This window comes from Suncus etruscus, chromosome 7, assembly GCF_024139225.1.
Source record: "Suncus etruscus isolate mSunEtr1 chromosome 7, mSunEtr1.pri.cur, whole genome shotgun sequence".
Classification (NCBI taxonomy): Eukaryota; Metazoa; Chordata; class Mammalia; order Eulipotyphla; family Soricidae; genus Suncus; species Suncus etruscus.
Window position 1 is genome coordinate 31902143 of NC_064854.1, and position 22587 is coordinate 31924729.

Consider the following 22587-nt stretch of genomic DNA (forward strand, 5'->3'; position numbering starts at 1 on the left):
CCCATTTAATAATTAAAAAAATATGCATTTGACATGTTTCATAAATATATAAAATTTTGCTAAATTCTACATTTCTTTAAATATCACATAACTCTTTACAAATCAAAAATATTTGATTTGCATAGCCTTAGTGCATGCAAGAATGGCAGCACATATGTTCTTAGACAATTATGGGCATTTCTAGCAATATAATTTACTTGATGAAGATCAGTAGTATCAACGAAAAATGACATTGTCTCTAAATATTTACAATAAGTTTTTAAAACAGCAAGATTAAAACAACCTCTGGCCAGTTTTAAGAATCGTTTTGATGATGAATATACAGGTCAGCATTATATGAAAAGTTTTCTAAAATATATCTTAGTATATACTTTATATAGATCAATTTGTACATATTGGTAATATGATCACTTTTCCTGTATTAGTAACTTCTTGAATGAGAATCACATGATAATAATTTATGAGAAATTCAAAGTCATCTTTAAAATAAAATAATCTTTTTGGTGAGACCAGAAATGTCAGGTGAAGGCATATATCAATAAAATGGTTCCTTATAATCATTACTTGTCCCAATATTCCATTTTAAGTCTGACATTTCAGGAGAGATTTTTATAGTATGATACAACATTTACTTGTATTATTAAGTCACTAATACATACTCATTAAGCCTTTTCAAGCTCTAGCACAAAGATCTCGCTCTTCATGAAAACCATAGAGCCGAACTTCACAATTCTTTGAAAATCTTTAAATATACAGTATGCAAATGTAAGAAAAAGGTTGCACCTTTAGAAAAGCAAAAGGACAGCTCCTTACTGCCAGTAGATGAATTCATCATCCAGAAAACAGCAAAGCTGTTCAACCCTTAGAAGAGATGTTGAAGGCTGCTAAGTTAATACCTTCAACTAGTAGGATGCAATCTTGATGACAGCATATCTGAGACCAGTGAAGCAGAGAATTCTACTATTCCTTAACTCTCTTTAATTATCATGGAGACAGACAAACAAAAGGTTGAGTGCTTTTCTCAGAACACAGAACTGTGCACATTTTAAGTTTGGACCTTATACTCAAACATTGTGTTTGAAATAAGGCAATTAAAAAAGATACAAAAGCCAATATTCAAATTTAACCAAGATTGCACACCTAGAACAGTGATAAAACCCTACCACCAGAATGGTCACAGAGTCAATCATGCACTCTATGAAAACAGTGGTTATTGGAAATGGCCCTTAACTAAGAATGCAACCAGCTCACTGGGACCCAGTGAGCATCTGTCTCTAATTTATCAAAAGTTGTTTTTAACTCATTGAATGCAACAGTGAGGTCATCATTTACTATAGTTTTGTCAAAAAGGTGACCATATTGACTTTCCATTATTTGTGCAGATTTTATCATTTCCTGAAAGTCTTCTTCCTACAAAAGGAAGCATTTAAAGAAAATGGTTAAGCAAACAATCCATCAGTTCATATTAGTGTAAACATTCACAACTGGTTTATAGGAAGGTTGCTGGGTGCATATTTTTTTCACTGCCTTCTTGATCCAGATTCCTTAGAAGTCATAATTTACATATCTATGATTTTCTTAAAATTAAACTGGTTTGAGTGAAAACTCCCAACTGGCCAGAACTTCAGGGTAGTTCTTATTATAAGATATATTATATTAAAATAGCTATGAGTTTGGGGAGACATGTTTGTTCTAATGCTTAACTGTGCTGATTTTTAGTAATAGGACTACGTGGTTCAGAGTTGTGTAAAGTATTCTTGGAGAGGGCTTATTTCATTGAGAGCTTTTATTTTCTATATCCCACCATTGTCTTCAGGCCTGGAGAGTGTAAATCTTAAGGATGGTTTTTTTGTATATAATTTCCTCCTTTGATCTTTCTGCTTTAAGTATTCTATCTCTATGTGTGGTTTTTGTCATTCAGATTAGGATGTGCCTTGGAGTATTTTTATTTGGGTCTCTTTCAGCTGGGAGGCTTCCAGCCTCCTGGAAGTAGCTGCCTAGCTCTCTCAGCTCTGGGAACTTAGCAAAGATGCCTTTGGCAGTTGCTTCTTCATAGAGGTTGCCTTTCAGGCCCTCTGGGACACTGATGATTCTTATATTTTTTCTCTTATCAGCTGTTCATTTATTTGGAGGCTTCTTTCTATCTTCTATTGTTTAGATATCCTACACCTCATCTTTGAGCTCACTGCTTCTTGTTCTCAGAAGCTGTTACTCTACTAGTGAGGCCTTCTAGTGAGTTTTTCATTACACTTATCAGGTCTATCAATTCTGTCATTTCTGTTTGTAGTATTCTTATTTCTATTCCTCATGTTTTATTGGTGGTTTGTTCCATTGTTCGCTTGAGCTCATTATAGATCCTAAGCATTTTCATTCTGAATTCCTTTTCATAGATGATATAGGGGGGCTTATTACTGATTGAATCCTTAGTATTACAGTTTTTCCTACTACCCATATAAATCTGTGGTGGGAATTTGTGTTGTTTTATCATGTTGTAGTCTGGGGTTACATCTCTTTCACTTCACTATCCCCCTCACTGCCAGGGAGATTTTGGGGGAGCTGTACTGGGGAATGGAGTTTATTGCTACTAGAAATGTCAGTGATTGACCTTTGGGTAAAGCCATCTTCTACTAGAAAAATATATATTTTTTGAGCAATGGATGTTTATCTGACTTGTACCCCAAATATGAGGTCTTTCCTTTCATAATGTTAAAAATTATTGTTAATGAAAGACAAAAAGAACACATTAATTTTTCACTTGACTAAGCATTACTGACTTTGATTTTTTTTTTTATAAATAAGGTTAGTCTGAAAACAAACTGGTCTTTGCTATAAAATACTGAGACAATTCTCTATTAAATTATTCTGAGCATCATTAAGGTATACAAGATAATCATGAATCAGCATAATATGAAGACATTCATAGAGCACAAAAACCCAATTGCTTTAAGATGTATTAGATTTGTTAGAGATTTGGGACCCCAAGCTCATCTGCTATTGTATCCTTAAGATAGTCGCTATCACATATATGATTTCATGTGCCACTTCTATCTTTTCTCTTGTTTTTGGGTCACACCCGGCAGTGCTTAGGGGTTACTCCTGGCTCCATGCTCAGACATCGCTCCTGGCAGGCTTGGGGGACCATATGAGACACTAGGATTTGAACCAATGACCTTCTGCCTTACCTCCATGCTATCTCTCCGGCCCCACTTCTATCTTTTCATTAAATTATCATCATACTCACAGTAAAGGGCTTTGCAGCTGTTTGGTCATCTTTGCTTGAAATAATCTTTGCATTTTTTCTTGTCTCTCTCAAACGCTCTATTGATGGAGGCTTGATAAATATCACATAGGGCTTAAATTCAAGTGTACGTAAATGCTTCACTGTCTGCAAGGGAGAAAATAATTTTCCGTATTTCTTCATAATAAAATAAGCAGGTTTTACAGTAGCACTTAATATTCTTTCTGAGAGGTAAGAAGAAATCCCTTAAAACAGTTTCATAATTAAATTCAGATCCTTCCAAGATACAGCTAAAAACTTGTTGACAATTACATGTCACAGCTACTGAAAAGATGCTCGAGACTGTCACTTACTTTTAAATGATGTTTTAAAATATGTGATAATATTGAAAAGAAGCAAGTAAAAATGTCATGAAGAACAAAAAAAAAAGAAAAACAAAAGAAAAGAAAGAAAAATATTTTCATGAAGCCAAGTCTTACATCAATACCCTCCTCCAAAGAGGTTGATATAAATAACATTTTGCTCATTGGATTTTCCAACCATCCCATCCAAGGCTCTTCTACATCTTAGGAATGGGCTCTTGTTTACTCTAAAATTTAGCCTTTTGCTCTCCATGAAGCTTAAACCTGAATATTTTGTTGGCAGTGCAGTAGTAGGGCATTTGCCTTACACATAGCTGACACAGGACAGACCGTGGTTCAATCCTGCAGTGTCCCATATGTTCCCCCAAGCCAGGAGCGATTTTTGAGCACAGAGCCAGGAGTAACCTCTGAGCATCACCAGGAGTGGCCCAAATACCAACCCTCCCCCCCCCAAGAAAGAAAAAGAAATAAAGATCATAATCAATAAACTAAAAGGTAAAGTGGAGTTTTACAGGAATATGCATGAGAGTGGGGAGAAGAGTCCTAAGGCCCAAAGAATGTAGATTATGCAATAGCGATAGGGCAGGGAATGATCAGATCTCCCAGTACTCCAGTGCACAGGACAAGCAGGAGATGCCAATTCATCACTAGAGCCTAAAACAAGAAGAAGATACCCTATGTTGTTCTTGGGATTCTTATTCCATAGGCATCTTCTTTAAGAACACACAAAGGGTTTCTAGTTAGCCAGGAAATGGAGGCTGTGTCACAGGGAAGAGCCACTGGAAAAACAAGAGTCTCTGACCAGAGTGAGGATGTAGTGAGATACTCTGCTGAGGCTATGTGGGTGACAAAGGACTGATGGATTTTATCCATTTATTACACCAGGACACTCAGATCTATAGTTCCCAGTATGCCAAGCAATTCTGGCTGTAAAGATTTCAGGTAGGGCAATTCCTGACTGCTCCATAGATCTGATCTTGTTAGGGAGTTAACATTTCTAGGATGTATGTAGAATCAATTCAAAGGAGGAAGAGCAAGAAGCAAACGACCATTGTTTAAAAACTATAAGGTCTTTTAAAAAATACATCAACTAGGGGCCAGAGCGATGGCGCAGGGGTAGGGCGTTTGCTTTGGAAGCATCTGACCCAGGACAGACCTCGGTTCAATCTCCGACGTCCCATATGGTCCCCCAAGCCAGAAACAATTTCTAAGTGTATAGCCAGTGTCATCGGGTGTGGCCCAAAAACCAAAAAAAAAAAAAAAAACACCATCAACTATATTTAAGAGCTCTTTATACATGGCATAAGCACTGTAAACAAAAGTTAGAGAGATTAGTCTTTTCTAATGTTATGAGCTTTTATAAATAATTTCAAGTTATATTTAGATGCATCTGTCATCGTAGATAGCATATATATATATATATATATATATATATATATATATATATATAGATCAGAAGTGAGTAGACTTTAGATTTACTCCATATTAACACATTCATGGGAAATATAGAAAATTAATGGGCCACAAAGGTAATTCACTGTTTACTTACATGGGGTTGAACATCCAACAAACACACTTTGTTTTTAGCTAGAACTGACCGGACTGAGTCTATACTAGTGCCATAGTAGTTGTTCTTATATTCACCGTATTCAATAAACCTGTAGAAAATTACACATGCATCAGAACATGTATGTAACATGTATGTAAATAGACAAGATGTTATTCATATATTTTTCTCAAACATGTTGTTATTACTGCAGCTAAAAACCAGAACTAAGTAATAAAAATGTCAACAAAAAAAATCTATATTACATATCAAGTAAGGAACACTTGTTTAAATAGAAAAAAGTACTTGAGTCCAGAAGTTACGATCTCCATCACCTACTTTTGGGAACAAATGCAATGCATTATACAACCCAAATAATATAAATAACAATAAGTAACCCAAATAATAGAAATAACAGAAATTTCACTGCATACTACAGAATCGACAAGCATATCTTTAAAACTACAGGAGGTAGCTGATGTAACCAAGTCAGTCATTATGTGTTATAAAAAAATCAAAGCACAATTGCTTTGCCAAACATACACACAAGCATTTTGATGTTTCAATAAAATCTCACAATCCTGCTTTAAAATGTGAGTTGATCCCTGGTACTCTAAAATAATAGGAAGTGGAAAACTCAAGAAAAGGGATTCACAGCTACCAAGAGGATATGTTGCAGACTTGATGATTAAGATGGTTTAAATTTCTACTGAGGCATGTTGATTTATAATACTGCTAATGATAAAGATTCCTCCATACAATGTTCATACCACAGAGCATCCCTCCATCTGCACCTCAAGGTCCCTCCCACTAACCCCTCACCCTCACTTCTGAAAAATTTCGTTTTATAGGTTGGCTCATTTTCTGTTACCACTAGCTATTTGTTACCCTACTGCTGTTTCTTTATCTTCCACATATGAGAGAAATCATTCTGTGCTTGTCCCTCTTCTTTGATTTCAATCAGCATGATACCCTTTAGTTCCATTCACAGATTTTTTTTAAAAAAATTTTTATTGTGACCAATGTGCATTACAAATCTTTCACTGCATCATTTATGGTACATAGTGACAATGAATGAGAGGCATTCCCACCCCCAGTACTGACCTCCCTCCATCCCTATTCCCAGCATGCATCCCACATCTCCCTCCTCTACCCCCCAGTATGCCAGTGCAACTGGTCTCCACTTTACAGTTTGTTGTAGATTGAGCATCCATTCCACCGTCATTGGAGATAAAAAAGGATAAGAAAAAGGGGAGAAAAAATTTGGTGACAACTACCAAAAAAAGAAAGGAGAAAAGAAAAAAAAAAGAAAATAAAGGAAAAAAGAAAAAGATGGACCCAGCAAATAAAAATAAAAACAAATCTCTAAATAATAACCACATGTGTGAAAAAGAAAGAGAAAAGTGAAAGAACAAAGAGAAGGAAAATAAAGTCAAAAACTAACAAATCAAAACAAAACAAGAAAAAGTATGGGTGCTGGGGTGGTGGGGTTTGGTGTTCCCCCAACTTTTTTTTTCTTTTTGCATAGGCACAGTAAGCATTGGGGAAGAAAGGGAATTCCCATGGCCACGGGAATTCCATCCACAGATTTTATCTTTACAGCTGAGTAGTACTTTTCTGTAAACAAAGATAACTGTTTCTTTATCTACTCATCTGTTTTTCAAGTTCTTGGCTGTTCTATATAGTGCTATAGTGAACATAGGGATGCAAATATCTTTTTAAATAGTGATTCTGTATCCTGGGGTAAATGCCAAAAGTGGAATTGCTGAACAAATGAAAGCACAATTCTTAATTTTTGGAGATGTCCCCAAAGTGTTTTCCATAGAGGCTGAACTGTATGATAGTTCCATCAACAGTGGCTAAGGATTCCTTTTTCATAACAACCCAACCAGCACTGTTTTTATTCTTTTATTGCAGGGGGCTTTTGGACCACTCCAGGTGATGCTAAGGGGTTACTCCTGGCTATGAGCTCAGAAATAGCTCTTTGCTTGGGGGACCATATGGGACACCAGGGAATCAAACCATGCTCCATCCTAGGTCAGCCACATACAAGGCAAACACCCTATCACTGCACCACTGCTCCAGCCGGTTTCTATTCTTTTTGAGGTGTACCCATCTCATTACTGTTTTGACTTGCATTTTCCTGATAAGTGATGTATTGGACATCTGTATGTCTTCTCTGAGGAGTATCTATTCAGTTCCTCTCCCCATGTTATGGTTATTTTTGGGGGGTATTGAGTCATGCCTGGCAGTGTTCAGGGATTAGTCCTGACTCTGTGCTTAGGAATTACTCCTGGTGGGATTGGGGAACCACATGAGTGCTGAGAATCAAACTTAGGTCTGCTGTGTGCAAGGCTAATGCCTTACCTGCTGTACTATCGCTCTGGTCCTTGTTTTGTGTTTTGCTATTAAGTTTTGGTAGTATTTTCTATATCTTGGATATTACCCCTTATCAGATGTATGCTAAGCAAATATATTCCCATAATATATAGTCTTTTTATTCTAGTCACTGTTTCTTTTGCAGCGCAGAAGCCCCTATTTAAAAGTAATTCTATTTGTTAATTTTTGCTTCTCTATGCTTGGCCAATGGAACTGGGTCATTGGTAATGCCTCTAAAGTCAGTATCACAAAGAGTTCTGCTTAAGTTATCCTCAGAATCATTTATGGATTCAATTCTAATATCAAGGACTTCAATTCATTATGAATTAACTTTGGTGTATGGTAGAAGAGTGGGATACAAATTGTGTTTAATCTGACATTCGATATGGTTTTCTCAGCACCATTTTTTTGTTTTGGTTGTTTTTTGGATCACACTCGGCAGTACTCAGAGGTTATTCCTGGCTTGACGCTCAGAAACTGCTCCTGGAAGTCTCAGGAGACCATATGGGAAGCTGGCATTCAAACTGCCAGGATTTGAACCATCGACCTTCTGCATCTAAGGCAGGGGTCTCAAACTCAATTTACCTGGGGGCCGCAGGAGGCAAAGTCAGGGTGAGGCAGGGCCACATAAGGAATTTCACACACAAAAAAGTCCTAAAACGTCATTATTAACAGTTTTAATTATTTCTTCTGAACATGAATAGAACATTGAGTGAAGATCATGAACAGTTCTTCTGAACATGGCATCTTTTGCCTATTCCTTGCTGCCAGAGACTTGACAGCACTCCTTCTCACAAATCTGAACCACATTTGGCTTTAGAGAGGAAGCAGTTGAGACCCTCAGTTCAGTATGGCTTGAAGATGATCATCATTAAGTCTAGACCTGTACTTTGACTTATTGAAGTTGAACGTGGAGAATAACTTTTCACACAAATATGTGCTCCCAAAAAGGCACATGGTGTGCTTAAACATTTGGGAAAGCTCAGGGAAGCTGGGGGGCAATTCTCTCAAAAATTGCCCATGCATGTCTGCTTTTGCACTAATCACCCTGAACTTGGCTTTGAGATCAGAGTTGCATTGCAGGTCAGTGAGCTCCATTTGAAGCACAGGAGGGGCATTTTGCACATCAAAGGAAAAGGGGTCCACAAAAATTTGGAAAGTGGCTCTGTGCTTTTTGAAGTCTGCAAATCTGTAATCAAATTCCTTCTCTAGCTTAAAAATAGAATCAACATATTTCTCACCACTGAATGGTATGCCTACATCCACAAGTTCCTTGCATGCTAGGAAATGGCAAAGGTTTGTCTGAGAGAGTTGGGATTTCCATAACACAAGTTTTGTGGGGAATGCTCTCACGTTGTCATAGGCAGCACTGAGAAGCTGCCCCAGGCCTTGTAACATCTTGTTTAGTACATTTAGCTTATGTGTGATGTCAACAAGAAAAGCCTAAGTCCATGAGCCATTTGTGATCACTCAACTCAGAAACAGCATTCCCATCCTTCTTCACGAAGGCTTTCACTTCTTCTCTCAACTCAAAAAATCTTTTCAGGACATTTCCCCTGCTGAGCCAATGTGCCTCGGTGAAATAGAGCACATCTCCATATTCTGACTCCATTTCCTCTAAAAAAGCACATTTAAGCCCCTGGATCTGATTTGATTGATGCATTTCACAACAACAGACATCACATTGTCACACAGCAGGCATTTACTGCAAAAGGCCTGCTGATGGATAATGCAGTGAAGAGCAATGGCCTTCTCTACACCCTCCTCTTCAAGATTTTTTTGAACAAGTGCCACCAGTCCATTTTTCCTCTGTCATTGATGGCGCTCCATCGGTTATTATTCCAACAAACCTCTTCCATGGCAAACCTGCATTCTCAATGGCATCACACAGATGCTGAAATATCTCATTAGCGGTGGTCTGGCCATGCATTGAAATTATTGTGAGCAGCTCCTCTGTCAATTCAAAATTGCAGTCAACACCACGAACATAAATTGTGAGCTGCGGAGTGTCTGTTATATCTGTGTCCTTGTCAAGAGCAACTGAGTATGCATCAAAACATTTGGCTTTCTCACACAGTTGATGATAAATGTCACTTGAAATGTCAGAAATGTGCTCTGTCAGTGTTGGCAGAAAGGCTGATTTTGCTAAACTGACCTTTCTTTACCAGACAGATAATACTTGCAGCCTGTAACATGCATTTTTTTTTAACAAACTCTCCTACTGGGGATGGTTTCCCTGCCTTAGCAATCATCTCACTAACCATGTATCTAGCTTTGACTGATGCAACATTCTCTTTGGTTGCTTTCTTGAAGAAATCTTGTTGCCTCATTAGACATGCTTTAAGACTGACAACCCACTTGGCTCTCTCATTTCCTTGATATTTTGCACATTCCTCAGCATGTTTAGATGAATAATGGCTTTACAAGTTGTATTCCTTGTGCAACTTTCTCTGAGCAAATAAGACATGTTGGGATGCCCCTGTGCTCAACAAAGAAATACTGCGTCTCCCACTTTTCCTTAAAATTGTCTGTGCTCGTCATCAATCTTTCTCTTCACTGTAGGCTTTGATGAAGTCATGATGAAGGTATGACAAAATCTAATTCTGTAATAAACTTCTCTCCCTTCTCTCCCTTAGGCCTCCGATAATGCAAGGGACAGGGGGCAGGAGCAGTAGAAATGACGTCTATGCTAGGCGCAAAGTATTCGCGATTATTCACTTACTAAATATTCGCAATAAAAAATCGCATTAGTAAGAAAAAATTGCAAAAAATCGATCGCATTAAACATTTGTATACCCCGAATGGACCTGCTCGGGGAATGCAAATGTTTAATGTGATTTTTTTCTTACTAATGCGATTTTTATTGTGATTATTCGGTAAGCAAATAATCACGAATACTGCAATATTTGAAGGCCGGCCGGCCACAAAATGTTTTACGGAGGACCGCAAACGGCCCACCGGCCGCGAGTTTGAGACCTCTGATCTAAGGCAAATGCTCTACCGCTGTGCTATCTCTCCGGTCCCAGCACCATCTTTTGAAAAGGTTCTCTTGGCTTCATTTCCTATACTCTTTTCAAAGATTAGTTATCCATACAGTTGAGAGTCAATCTTTGGGCCTTCAATTCTAATCCATTTTTTAATGAGTCAATTAAAAAGAGAAAGCTCTCTGTGTAGGATTCTATTAGGGTTTTTAAGGGGGCGTGTAGGAGAAATTGGTCTATTCTTGGCAGTGGTCAGGGAACCGTATGTGGTTCTGGGTCCATGCAAGGGCCCTATACTATTTCTCTGGCCCTGGTTTTAAAATAAAAATTCTTTTAAAATTACATTTTAAAATTTAAATAGTGTTGTAGAAATAATTTACAACACTACATAAACAAATTTCTCTCCACTTTTCAAAAAAACCTCCTAGACATTTACTTACCAGAAATACAGCAGCTCTGGGTAATTTAAAATGTACATGTGAAGACCTTTATCTACCAACTGAATTATTATTAATATAATTTCAATGGAAGATTCCAATTTACTGTCTGAAACAGATTTTACATATACATGATTAAAAACAAATAGTTACACAAAAATTCCAAAAATCTCCAACATACTTGTTATTTTGTATATCTGTCTCAAACAAATGCTTGGAAATGAAAATATATTCAACACCATCACTCTCCTGGCTTCTTCTTGATCTGGTTGTATCTGTGATTTAATTAGAAAGAGTTTAGAAAAGTCAGTATTATCTATAACAAGTCTGTACCTAAATGAAAATGCCACAGAATATTTATTCAGTACTTTAAAAAGTTTTTTAAATATATAAAAAGGAAATTAGCTAATAAAACAGTAAAATATAATTAATTCAAATTTTCCGAAAGAATATTTGAAAAATAAACAAGTTGCATTGTGTCTGTACTATTTTGAAGGTCCTCTACTGTGATAACCAAGTTGTTATTTCATGTTTGCTAGATATTGATCTTTATTTGCTAAATCAAGTAATATAATGCCTATTAATCAGCTAGGTTATAAACTCAAATTATATTTTCCACATAAAGTTGTGTAGGTCATCAATTTTTGGTTTTTATTAATTGAATGGGAGTCAAAGATATCTCCATGCTTTTCATCCCCCACCTTTACAAAATTATAAACATATCCTTAGAATATTATGAACTTCTAAAATTTCAGTAGTTTTGTCTAATTACTTGTTACTAAATTATAAGGGAACAGAAAGTCTGAGGATAACTTGAAAAAGAAGTTGCAGCAATTAGTATGACAAGTATAAACTTAACTACTATCCATTCTTCCTGGTGATTCCAAATAAAATTTTCAGACCACTAAACAACTGTCTAAGTACTTTGAAATTAGAAGCAATCTAAGTGATAAAGCATAGTGTGGTTGTGCAGGAAGGACTAGAGCAGGTGAAGAAATTAATCCAACTATAAAATAATTTCTGAGTTATACAAATGTAATTCTCTATCTAACCCTAACTCATGGATAATAGAAAATATGTTTTAGAGTGAAAAACAATAGAAAAATAGTTTAAAACTTTCCAGTTTAAAAATATATGCAACTTTTTTTCAATACTTTAAAAATATATGTAACTTTTAGAAGTTGTTAATATTGGGATGGAGAGAAAGAGATGGTTTGAATTCTGATTATAGCATGGAACTGTTTGCTCTCTGCTGTGTTCTCTAGGTTTCTTTAGCTAAAGAAATGGAAACTAAAGTGCATCTAGTTCTAAAGGTGAGGATGAAAAGGCCTTTAGAAATGCATCTGACATTCTGGAAGCATTTAATTAATTTGTTTCACAAAATTTGAAAGAGAGAGACAGAGACAGAGACAGAGAGAAAGAAAGAAAGACAGACAGACAGAGACAGAGAATAGGAGTTAAAGTGTTTTCCTTGCTAACCCTAGTTCACTCCTCAGTAATGCATATGGCTTCTGGAACACTGCCAGGAATGATACCTACACACAGAACTAGAAGTTAGTCCTAGACTCTGCTGCTATGGCCCCAAAACAATGTGTAATATTGTTTGATGAAGTTTTAAATACATTTACACACATTCAATGACTCCATGGAAAAGTAAGAGTGAAGGTAAAGAAAAATGATCATAAGGTTTCTATTCTTTATGTCAAATACCATGAACTCTAAGCAGATATAGTTAGGTATATACATATTTGAATCCCCAAATATATGTCCCCAGAAGCAAAAAAAATCAGTGGACAAGTTAAAATGAAATATTAAGATACATTCAATTTAAAGCACACATAAAAAGGAAAAAAAAGTGGGAGTCAGAAAATGATGATTAAGTTCAATCATTTCCATAATTACTAAATGTTAATGTCTATATATTTCAATTATAAAACATAGAATATAAAGCACTCTGAGTGGAAACATGCTTCTTAAATTTTTGTACAAAAGACAAACTAAGTATAAAGATATAGATAAATTGAAAGAAAACAGGAGGAAGACAATGTAGCAATAATTAATAAGTCTAAGAAGGGTGAAATGTCTACTTTATATCAGCTAAAATTGTCAACACTTCACTGTAACTTTGAATTTATCTCAAGATTTCTAGCAGTACATATTAGCAATACTTTTTATTGTACTTCTAGAGTCAAACTGAATATTATCTTTTGTATCTATCTCCTCTGGCTCACCGTGTTTGTGGATTTCATTCAGATAGTTGCAGATCATCCATTACATTGCATTTCAAGTACTTCATCGTGTGAATAGATGGTCATTTATTTATCCAGGCTACTTGGTAGCTACCAGTTTTGAGCTTTTTTGAACACAGTATCTGAGTCGATACTGTAGGTATTTTTGGTTATATATGCAGTAGGAATGAAGCTGCACGTTCATAGGAAACAGATTTGCTCAACTTTGGTAGGTGTTGACCTGATATGATATTATAGCTGTATTTTCTAAACATGTCACGTCTAAGCTACATGTCACCTGCAAGATCTGCTGAAAATAGATTCTCAGAAAAATCTTAATGATCTAAAGGAGAATCTTTTTTTGGAAAAGCCTTGGGATACTTTCTTAAGAATCCCAATACATTATAATCAGTCAAGTCAGAAAATCTACCTTGTATAGGAATCTTTTTATAACAGCCTCTGTTTTAGAGTGAATCAATGGACCAGAGTGGTAACACACTAGGTTGGGCTGCAGGGAGGAAGCCCAGGCTTGATCTAAGGCACCAAATATGGTCCCTCCAGGACTGTGAAAAGATACCCCTGAGCACTGCTTGGTGCAGTCCAAAACAAACAACAAAATGTGAATGCCAGTGTGAAAATACTATTTTAGGAATTTGTTTAAAGAGGCCCCATCCCAGAACCTTTGAAGAAACTATTTCTTTAACTTTGGAGATTAGTTGATAAAACTGAGGTCAGAGGTCAGAGTACTGTTGGCCCTGGAGTAGTAATGAAACTATAAAAAAGGTAGGTTATGTTTCACATAACTGTGTAGTGTTATTAATGATGAAGAATGAAAAATGGCATCATAAAGTCTGGTTTTAAATCCAACTATTTAACATGAAACTCTAAGTCAAAATACCCTTCCCATTCTATTTCCTCCTCTGTGATCTGGCTGTAACTTTTATCTTAGTATTGGGAAGTTGAAACAAATTAAGAAAACAAAGATGAATATATAGTAGGACATTAAATTTTCCCCTTGTACTTTGTTTTCCCATCTTTCATATTTCTTCTGAATTGCTTATTGTTAAGTTTAACATTTTTTCTGTACCTGTATATTGCAATTCAGATGTAAAAAAAAATTTAAAAAGAAAAAAAAAACTATTTAATTTCACATTTCCAGATTTTTTTTCTTTACTTTCATCTCTGTTGGTGGAAGCCAGGAACCCTGTAATCTATGGCTAAAAATGATTACAATCAATCATCTGGAAAAATGTAGTAACAAGGAGTAGCTTGAAGTAATAGAAAACTATAATTTTAAAATAAAGTCAAACTCTTCCAAAAACTAGAGAACATGGCTAAGGGCAATATACAAACTGTTTTTGTAACAAGTCCTAAAACCACTCGAAATAGCCAAAATTTCAATTTAGTCTTTTAGACAGCTTTCTAATATCAACATATTAAGTAGTCAAAAGGCATTTAGTCTGGAAATCAAAATGCTTCCAGCTCGCATTTCATTTGTAAGAATGCCTGTGAAAACCACTTTTATAAAAATAGGTCTAATTCTGTATACTGAAAGGAAGCCTACCACACTCAGATTATATGGCTGTGAAACACCCATTTCACACTATCTGCCAATTACTACTACACATAAAAAGTAATTAGGAAGGTTTATACTCAAAGTTGCCTCCTTTAGTTCTTTGTGGTTTGCTCCTTCTCATCTTAAAGCCAGCACAAAGAAAACTCTAGAGAACATTAGCACTTCGTGTAGGAAATGAACTACTTTTATTTATAAGAAAATCTGTAAATAATTTGATGCTACTTGGTACATTAAAATTCACCATCAAAAGGAGAGTGCAGGGAAGTTGTGATTAACTAAGGTCCTGCTGATGATCATATTATATTGATTTAAAAAATCTATTAACTTTTGTGCCTCATTCTATGTATCCATTCAGTATAGATAATATTTCTATATATGCTACAGGATGTTGTGATGACCAGGAGTGCTTAGCTTATTCTAAGTGAACATTTTGTATCATGCATGCTCTGGAAATGTGGGAAAGTCAGCAGTACAGAGGAGGTGGCATCAGCAAACACTGAACTTAGGGCCAGAGAGATAGTACAGTGGATAGGGCACTTGTTTCACATAGAACTGGTTTTATGTTCCGGCAACCATATGGTCCCCAAGCACCTTCAGCAGTGCAAAGTCAGGAATAAGCTCCGAGATAGCCAGATGTGGTCCCCAAATAAAGAGAAAAAGCACAGAACTTACGGGGCACCGTCACACCATAGTGCTGTGTATCACTGATCAGCAGCTTTCGTTTCAGCTCGTTCAAACCTACTCCCACAGGACCTGAAAAAAAAAGGGTCATAAAATTCATTACTGAACAAAACACCCCACTAACATTTTATTTATTTATTTATTTATTTATTTATTTATTTATTTATTTATTTATTTATTTATTTATTTATTTATTTATTTATTTATTTATTTATTGGTTTTGGAGCCATACCCAGCAGCACTCAGGGATTATTCCTGGCTTTGTACTCAGAAATCACCTCTGGCAGGCTGGGAGTCCATATGGAACGCTAGGAATCGAACCAGGTCCCTCCTGGGTCAGCCACATGCAATATATACACCCCCACCACTGTGCTATCTCTTCAGTCCCACCCTACTAACATTTCTATCATTGATATGAACTCAGAAGATTGAGACCACTTGACAAGGAAAAGTTGTAACTCTTCATCTGGCATTGTTAAGAAAAAAAAAAACTAGTTCTTTTGTTGCTTTTCCAGTTTTTAAATGTCAAATTCCCATCTTATTTGTTAAATATTTAAATTTATCTCAAATGTTTTCAATGAAAGACACTCAAGAATATCTGGGGACAACAGCAAATAACTTAGAAAAGAGGTGCACGAGAAACAAAAACGCTAAAAAGCACAATTTAAAAGTCTCCATAATGATAATTTTAAAAATAATTCATATCCTTTTTTTAAGATCTTCAAATCTTTGATCTTCTTTTAGAAGTCAGTCTAAGTAGCTTCCTCCTGGGTCAACACCTCTACCTAAATTGTCACTTCTTGCTTTTAGCTCTTTCCAAAGAGAACCTAAAAAGGACTGTTCTTTCCCACCTTAAGACAAACTTTCCCCCCAGCCCTACAGTCTCTAAGGAGTGACCACAGCTGCCCCCACCAGCCTGATGTACACCTGTCACTCTCATTTCTCCTCTGTGAATCAAGCATCTCCTAGAGTGTGATCCACTTTGTTGTATGGGTCTCATGTTTCTTTCTCCTTTTAAAATTTCTAAGCACTACCCACACAACAAAACCACTATGATTTATTTCTCTACTAGAGGGAAAAATTAGACATGTTTGAATTCATAGGAGAAAAGAAGCTATAAAAGAAATCCTTTGATAAACTGCATTTAGTTTTATTTATTTTAGGTATTTGGGGGGGTATCATAGCCAGCTATATATGAATGTTTTTCCTGACCCTTCACTCAGGAATCACTCCTGGCATACTCAGAAGGCCATCTGAAATGCCAGGGATCGAACCTAGGTCAGTTGCATATAAGGAAAGTGCCCTAACTTTACTATGGTTCCAGCCCCTGCACTTACTTAGCTGTAGTCTTTCTGTATATAGTCAAACACTTGCTAGTGAGGGCACTACAGGTATCCAGAAGCAAATGATATATTTGAAAATTTCTCCATAGATTCAATTATTTGAGGCAATCTTTTAGGGTGGACCTATCTTTTTAGAGCATTACAATAAGTATGCAACTTTATTCTTAAGAAAATTGCAAGCAAAAATTCACAAACAGCACTTTGCTATTTCCCTTTGATCTATTTTACCATCCACAGTGAAGAAATTCCAGCTTCTCCTCATTTTTCTTTTATTTTGTTTTTAGGCCACACCTGGCAATGCTCAGCAGTTACTTCTGGCAGTCCTTGGGAAACCATATCAGATGCCAGGGATTGAACTCAGGTTGGCTGCATGCCAGACAAGAGTTTCCTGATGTACTATTGCTCTGACCCAAAGTCCCTTTTTGGATCTGGGCTGTAGGATCATAACTTAATCCAATACTTTATCCTGTATCTATTTTTAGTGGTTAGGTATATGTTTCCATATTTATTTGACTGGCTGATGTATATACTTAGAATAGATAAGCTATTTTCATAGTCAACAGGGATGCAAATTGAGATCCACTCATCTGCCTCTGCAATGGGGCATGTCTGTTTTCCCTTTAATATGGAAACTTTGACTACACTGAGTAATGCATAAATAAGTTGCTTTATAGAATTCTGTTTGGAGTAATAATATGTAGAGTTGGACTTGTTTATGCTCAGTATAAAAGATAATAGAAATAACTATGTTTAAGTCACAGACAAATGAATAATGGCAATGTCACAATGAGGTACACATGGCTATGTGTACACGGGTTACATACACCATTACTGACCCTCAAAGCATTCCTATTTGAAAGGTATCTAGTTTTACAAAAAAGAAAATCATAATAGGAAAGGTTACATAATTTTCTACAGTCATACATATGGAAAATAGATAACCTGTAGTCCAAAGTCTGTATTTTTCTTCTACCTGTCTCTTATCAAAAGAATATCCAGCCATAAAATTGCATCCAGGCAAGCAAGTGAATGCTATGCTTTTATTCATAGTTATTATCTAGAGCTTTACAAATTCTTCAGCCTTCTATTGTTTAGTTAGGACAGGGGTCTCAAACTCAATTTACCTGGGGCCACAGGAGGCAAAGTTAGGGTGATCCTTGAGTGCAAAGTCAGTAGTCAGTGCAAAGTCACACACATTGGAGGGTGTGACACAAACAACTAAAACAAAACAAAACAAAAAAATATTCCTCTAGGGCAGGGCCACAAAATGTACGGAGGGCCGCAAACGGCCCACAGGCCACGAGTTTGAGACCCCTGGATTAGGAGGACTAGAAGTGGCAGATGTCAAATCTGGTGATCTGAAAATGCATTCTAAGAATACTTCAGAAAGTTCAAACTAGATTTCATGAAGATGTCATACACACCAGGGCATGCTACATATAGTGGTCATGTCTGTTAGAAGTCTAGATTTGAAAATTAAGAAAAAATCAAATGCAATGGTGACCTAAGTGCAAGCCCCCACCCCACCATTTTGGAGTATACTGATTTGAAATTCAGGCAGTGAATTAAAGTTGATATGTTAAAAGAATTATTCTGTTCAAAACCAGAAAAATAAAAAATTTCCCTTTGCTAAATATTTATAAACATTTAAGTAATGCTTTGTATGCAGATACTGGAAAAACCAAAGTTCCCTATATTAAACTAATTACTTCTAGGCTTTGAATAACATATCAATTGTATAATTAGATATATTTTTAGTTTTTTATTGTAAAAAACCCACATTCTTAATATATTTTATTGTAAAAAAATATTTAGCTTAAATTACAGTATTTTGTCTTGTTTTATTTTAGTTACTATTGTTAATCTTCTGTGCCTAAATTATAATTAAAATTTTACACACACATACACACACACATATAAGTGGCTCAATATCTTCATGGTTTCATGTGTCCAGACTCTGGACCAATGGTCCTCAAACTACGGCCCACAGGCCACATATTGTATTTATTCCCATTTTGTTTCTTCACTTCTAAATAAGATATATGCAGTGTGCATAGAAATTTGTTCATAATTTTTGTTTTTACTATAATCTGGCCCTCCAACAGTCTGAAGGACAGTGAACTGGCCCCCTGTTTAAAAAGTTTGAGTACCCCTGCTCTGGACTATGAAACATGAACTATAAATATAGACTACGGAATATATACCCTACGTTGTATTTTTTAAATAACTTTTATTGTGACCAAAGTGAATTACGAATCTTTCACAGTAATATTTAAGGTATATAGTGACAATAAATCAGGAGCATTCCTACCACTAGTGTTTAGACATCTTTTTACTTTTGTGCATTTAATTAGTAACTCCTGAAATCAGGCAAATGTGTTTGTGAGGTCTTTTGGTTTTTGGATCAGACCCGGCGGCTCTCAGGGGTTACTCCTAACTCTGTGCTAAGAAATTGCTCCTGGCTGGCTCAGGGGACCATATGGGATGCTGGGATTCGAACCACACTCTGTCTTGGATTGGCTGTGTGCAAGGCAAACGCCCTACCACTGTGCTATCTCTCTGGCCCCAGTTGTGAGGTTTTATATAAAGATTTACTCATTTCATCTTAAGAAATTCAATTCGTCTAGACAATAGAATGCTAGTAGAGTTTCTATTTAAACTTTACCTTTTAGAAAAACGGTGCAAGTTAGTTGATTGCAAGATAACTTTGTTTTGTTTGTGTGTTTGTGTTTTGCTTTGTGGGCCACACCCTATGACACTCAGGGGTTACTCCTGGCTATGTGCTCAGAAATTGTTCCTGGCTCGGGGACCATATGGGACGCTAGGGGGATCAAACCGCCGTCTATCCTGTCCTAGGTCAGTCATGTGCAAGGCCCTACCGCTGAGCACTGGACCAAATGCCCTACCTGCTGTAGTATCACTCTCACCCCATCTTAAAGACTTTTTTTTAAAAGCATCTAAGGCCAGAGAGATAGTTCAGCAGGTAAGGCACTTATTTCATATGCAGCCAATTCAGATTTGATCCCCCAAACCATATACTGTGTCTCAATTCCTGCCAGGAGTGATCCCTAAATATAGCCAAGAATGGCCACCAACTCTCCCCAAAAAGCAAAAACAAAAACAGGAATACAAAACTATATAAAAATCCCCAGTCTTCATTTACATAGAATTTAGACACTTTCCCTCAAATGACCCCTAAGTCTGTTGACAATACTAAGTTCTTATTCATGTAATGATGAGAGGTTGAGTATTTTCACTGTTCTATTTTCAGATTTTCTCTTCATTCCGCAAATAAGTGGAAGGGTTAATTTGTAACAAATGTTCGTATGTAGAAAACTTACTTATAAGGTTACTGGGACAATGTATTTTCAAAATTAATTCATAGATGATGCATAAAAGTTTTTCATTTTATAGACATGGCTGCCCAAAGACCCACTTTGTGAATCTGAAACAGCCATATACAATTTTAAAAAATCAAGGCAAATTAGTTTTACTCCACACTCAATGGTGCATACTCAAATGAATGAGGCAACATAACTATGCTTATAGCATTACTACAAAAATACCTCTATGGTTAAGTCTTCTGAAGATTTAACCATCTAGTGTATTGGTGTTAATGAAGATCTTGAATAATTATTTAATAGGGCTACAATATGGTCTGTGAAAATCAGAATTTTATGTGCAAAAAATGTGTATGTTTTAAATAACTAATGATCTATAAAGACAACTTTTGTTTGCACAGGACAACATATAATTTAGTCTTAGATTCTTAAGGATGACGGAGTTTCACATTAAATTTAATCATGTCAATGCAGGAGAATGTCAACTTAACTGAAAGAACAACATTACAGAGATAATAATATGTTAGGAAGAAACTTCTCAGAGGAGATCAAAGTAAATGGAGATTAGCCAAGTATTTTTTTAAAACAGTAATCTTATATCAGTCATAAAACTTTCAAGATAAAAATCTATTTTGTTCATATTTTCATCTGATATTAAAAATATGCTGGATGGAAATCTATTGCAGTGACCAAGTACTGTTCACTTTTGCTGTTGATCTTTGTACACCTTGGCACAAATATAAAAATGGCGTATTATGTGGAAAGCTAGCTTTTACTGTGTGTTTACCTCTAATGTCCCTTCATTGCCTAACATGAAAATTGTTCCACATTTTCCCCCAGACATTTTTATGGTATTGGCCAGACTTGTTACTCTAGCCAGAGAAAAAAAATATCAGAATTACTGCAGCCTGCAATAAATATTTGAACTGCTTTTGTTACCTGAAAAAACATACTCACTTATTTGATTTATTGCAAGAAAATCAAATGAAATCTCTAGGTATCTTTTGGATCAGATACATGTTATAAAAAGTCTACAGATCATTTTGTACCACTACTATGTTTGTTGCTAAGCATAAGATAAAAGCAACCATGCTATTATATTAATCTCATAATGATCACAGTGGGTGACTGTGTTTTTGTGTGGAAAGTGACAAATCTATTTATAAAACTACATTTAAAGTTCTCGAGGAATCAATGACATCAAGAATTTCAGCAATCCAGTAGCTTAGAATATGCCCCAGTAGAGGTTCAGATTTTCCTTCCTGGTTTGTTTTCATAATGGTAGGAAAATAATTAATAATAATAAATAATAATGTTAGCAATTATACCATTAATGTTACTAAATAATGCAATAATATATACTTAATGTTTATTATTTCATAATAAATACAAGAATACAACATTACAATAAAAAATAATTATTTATAGTAATAAATAATAATAGGTCTATTGTACAATTATATCAGGGAAAAAAATGAAACGGAGCTTGCCGAAAGGTTTTTGTGTTTTGTTTTAAATTTTTTGTCAAAGCAATTATTTACATCATACTTAGTGACTACAGAGACTGTCATCTCTATCTCAGGGCCATGACAAGAATACATTAAAATTAAAAGAAAAAAATTCACCCCCAAGTCTCCCTTAGCTATGTAGAAGAGGAGCAACTTCCCTTCAAAGTACATCCTTTACTGTGGGACTAGCACTTCCTAATTCAGGGTCTAAACTAGGCCCAGGAGATAACTAGGAGGGTAGAAGCACATTATTTGAATGATGGAGCTCCAGGCTCCATCAATCCATTCAATCCCTGACACTTCATGGATTCCCCCAAGCATTGCTTGGAGTGCCCTTCCTAATAGTGTATTGAGAGCAAGTATTCATAAATGTGGATACCCCTAAAATTTTTTATTAAAAAAAATCACCAACTCCTGATTGCTTTCTTTCATAGCTTTCATTACTACTCAAATCGGTCTAATTATCATCATTATGAATATGCAATTTGTCTATTTCTTCTAATCACAAAGTCAAGAATGCATGTTCAGTGATAGATAAACATGGGTAGAACAATGCCAGGTGCTGACAATATTCCATAAGTCAATTGAATAAATAGGGCTGTGATTTTCCCCCCCAGAGATTAACTCAGTATAAAACAGTCACAACAGACCAAGAGTATAAGAACTGTGATTCTAATAAAGATCACATAGAAGAATTATGATTTTAAATTCATCACATGCTCATAAATTCAATTATGGCCTTGGGATTTATAGTTGTCAAAAAATAACCCTTCATTACAGACTAATTCCTACAAGCCTTGAATGGAAATTTCACAAAAGTTACAAGCATCCTGATAAATACATTAACATTTATATTTAGTTCTGTGGCTTCTCACTTCGCTCTGAGAGTTTTTGGTGTGCCGTAGTTTTATGGCATGTCTATTTGTTCAAAGTACCTCTACAAAACAGACTTTACGCAGTATATGCA

The 22587-nt window shown here is 35.8% G+C and overlaps 1 protein-coding gene across 1 annotated transcript in view; it reads right to left on the reverse strand.

The window, feature by feature from the left end:
* Positions 1-1035: 1035 nt before the first annotated feature.
* The window catches only part of MPP7 (MAGUK p55 scaffold protein 7), a 249090-nt gene continuing 227538 nt past the window's right edge, over positions 1036-22587 (reverse strand). The window contains exons 13-17 of the mRNA XM_049777483.1: positions 15420-15500; positions 11125-11218; positions 5150-5258; positions 3242-3385; positions 1036-1410 (exon numbers count right to left, since the gene is read on the reverse strand). Coding sequence (XP_049633440.1) covers positions 1231-1410; positions 3242-3385; positions 5150-5258; positions 11125-11218; positions 15420-15500 — 608 coding nt within the window. The 3' untranslated portion in view covers positions 1036-1230. The remainder of the gene's footprint in view (positions 1411-3241; positions 3386-5149; positions 5259-11124; positions 11219-15419; positions 15501-22587) is intronic.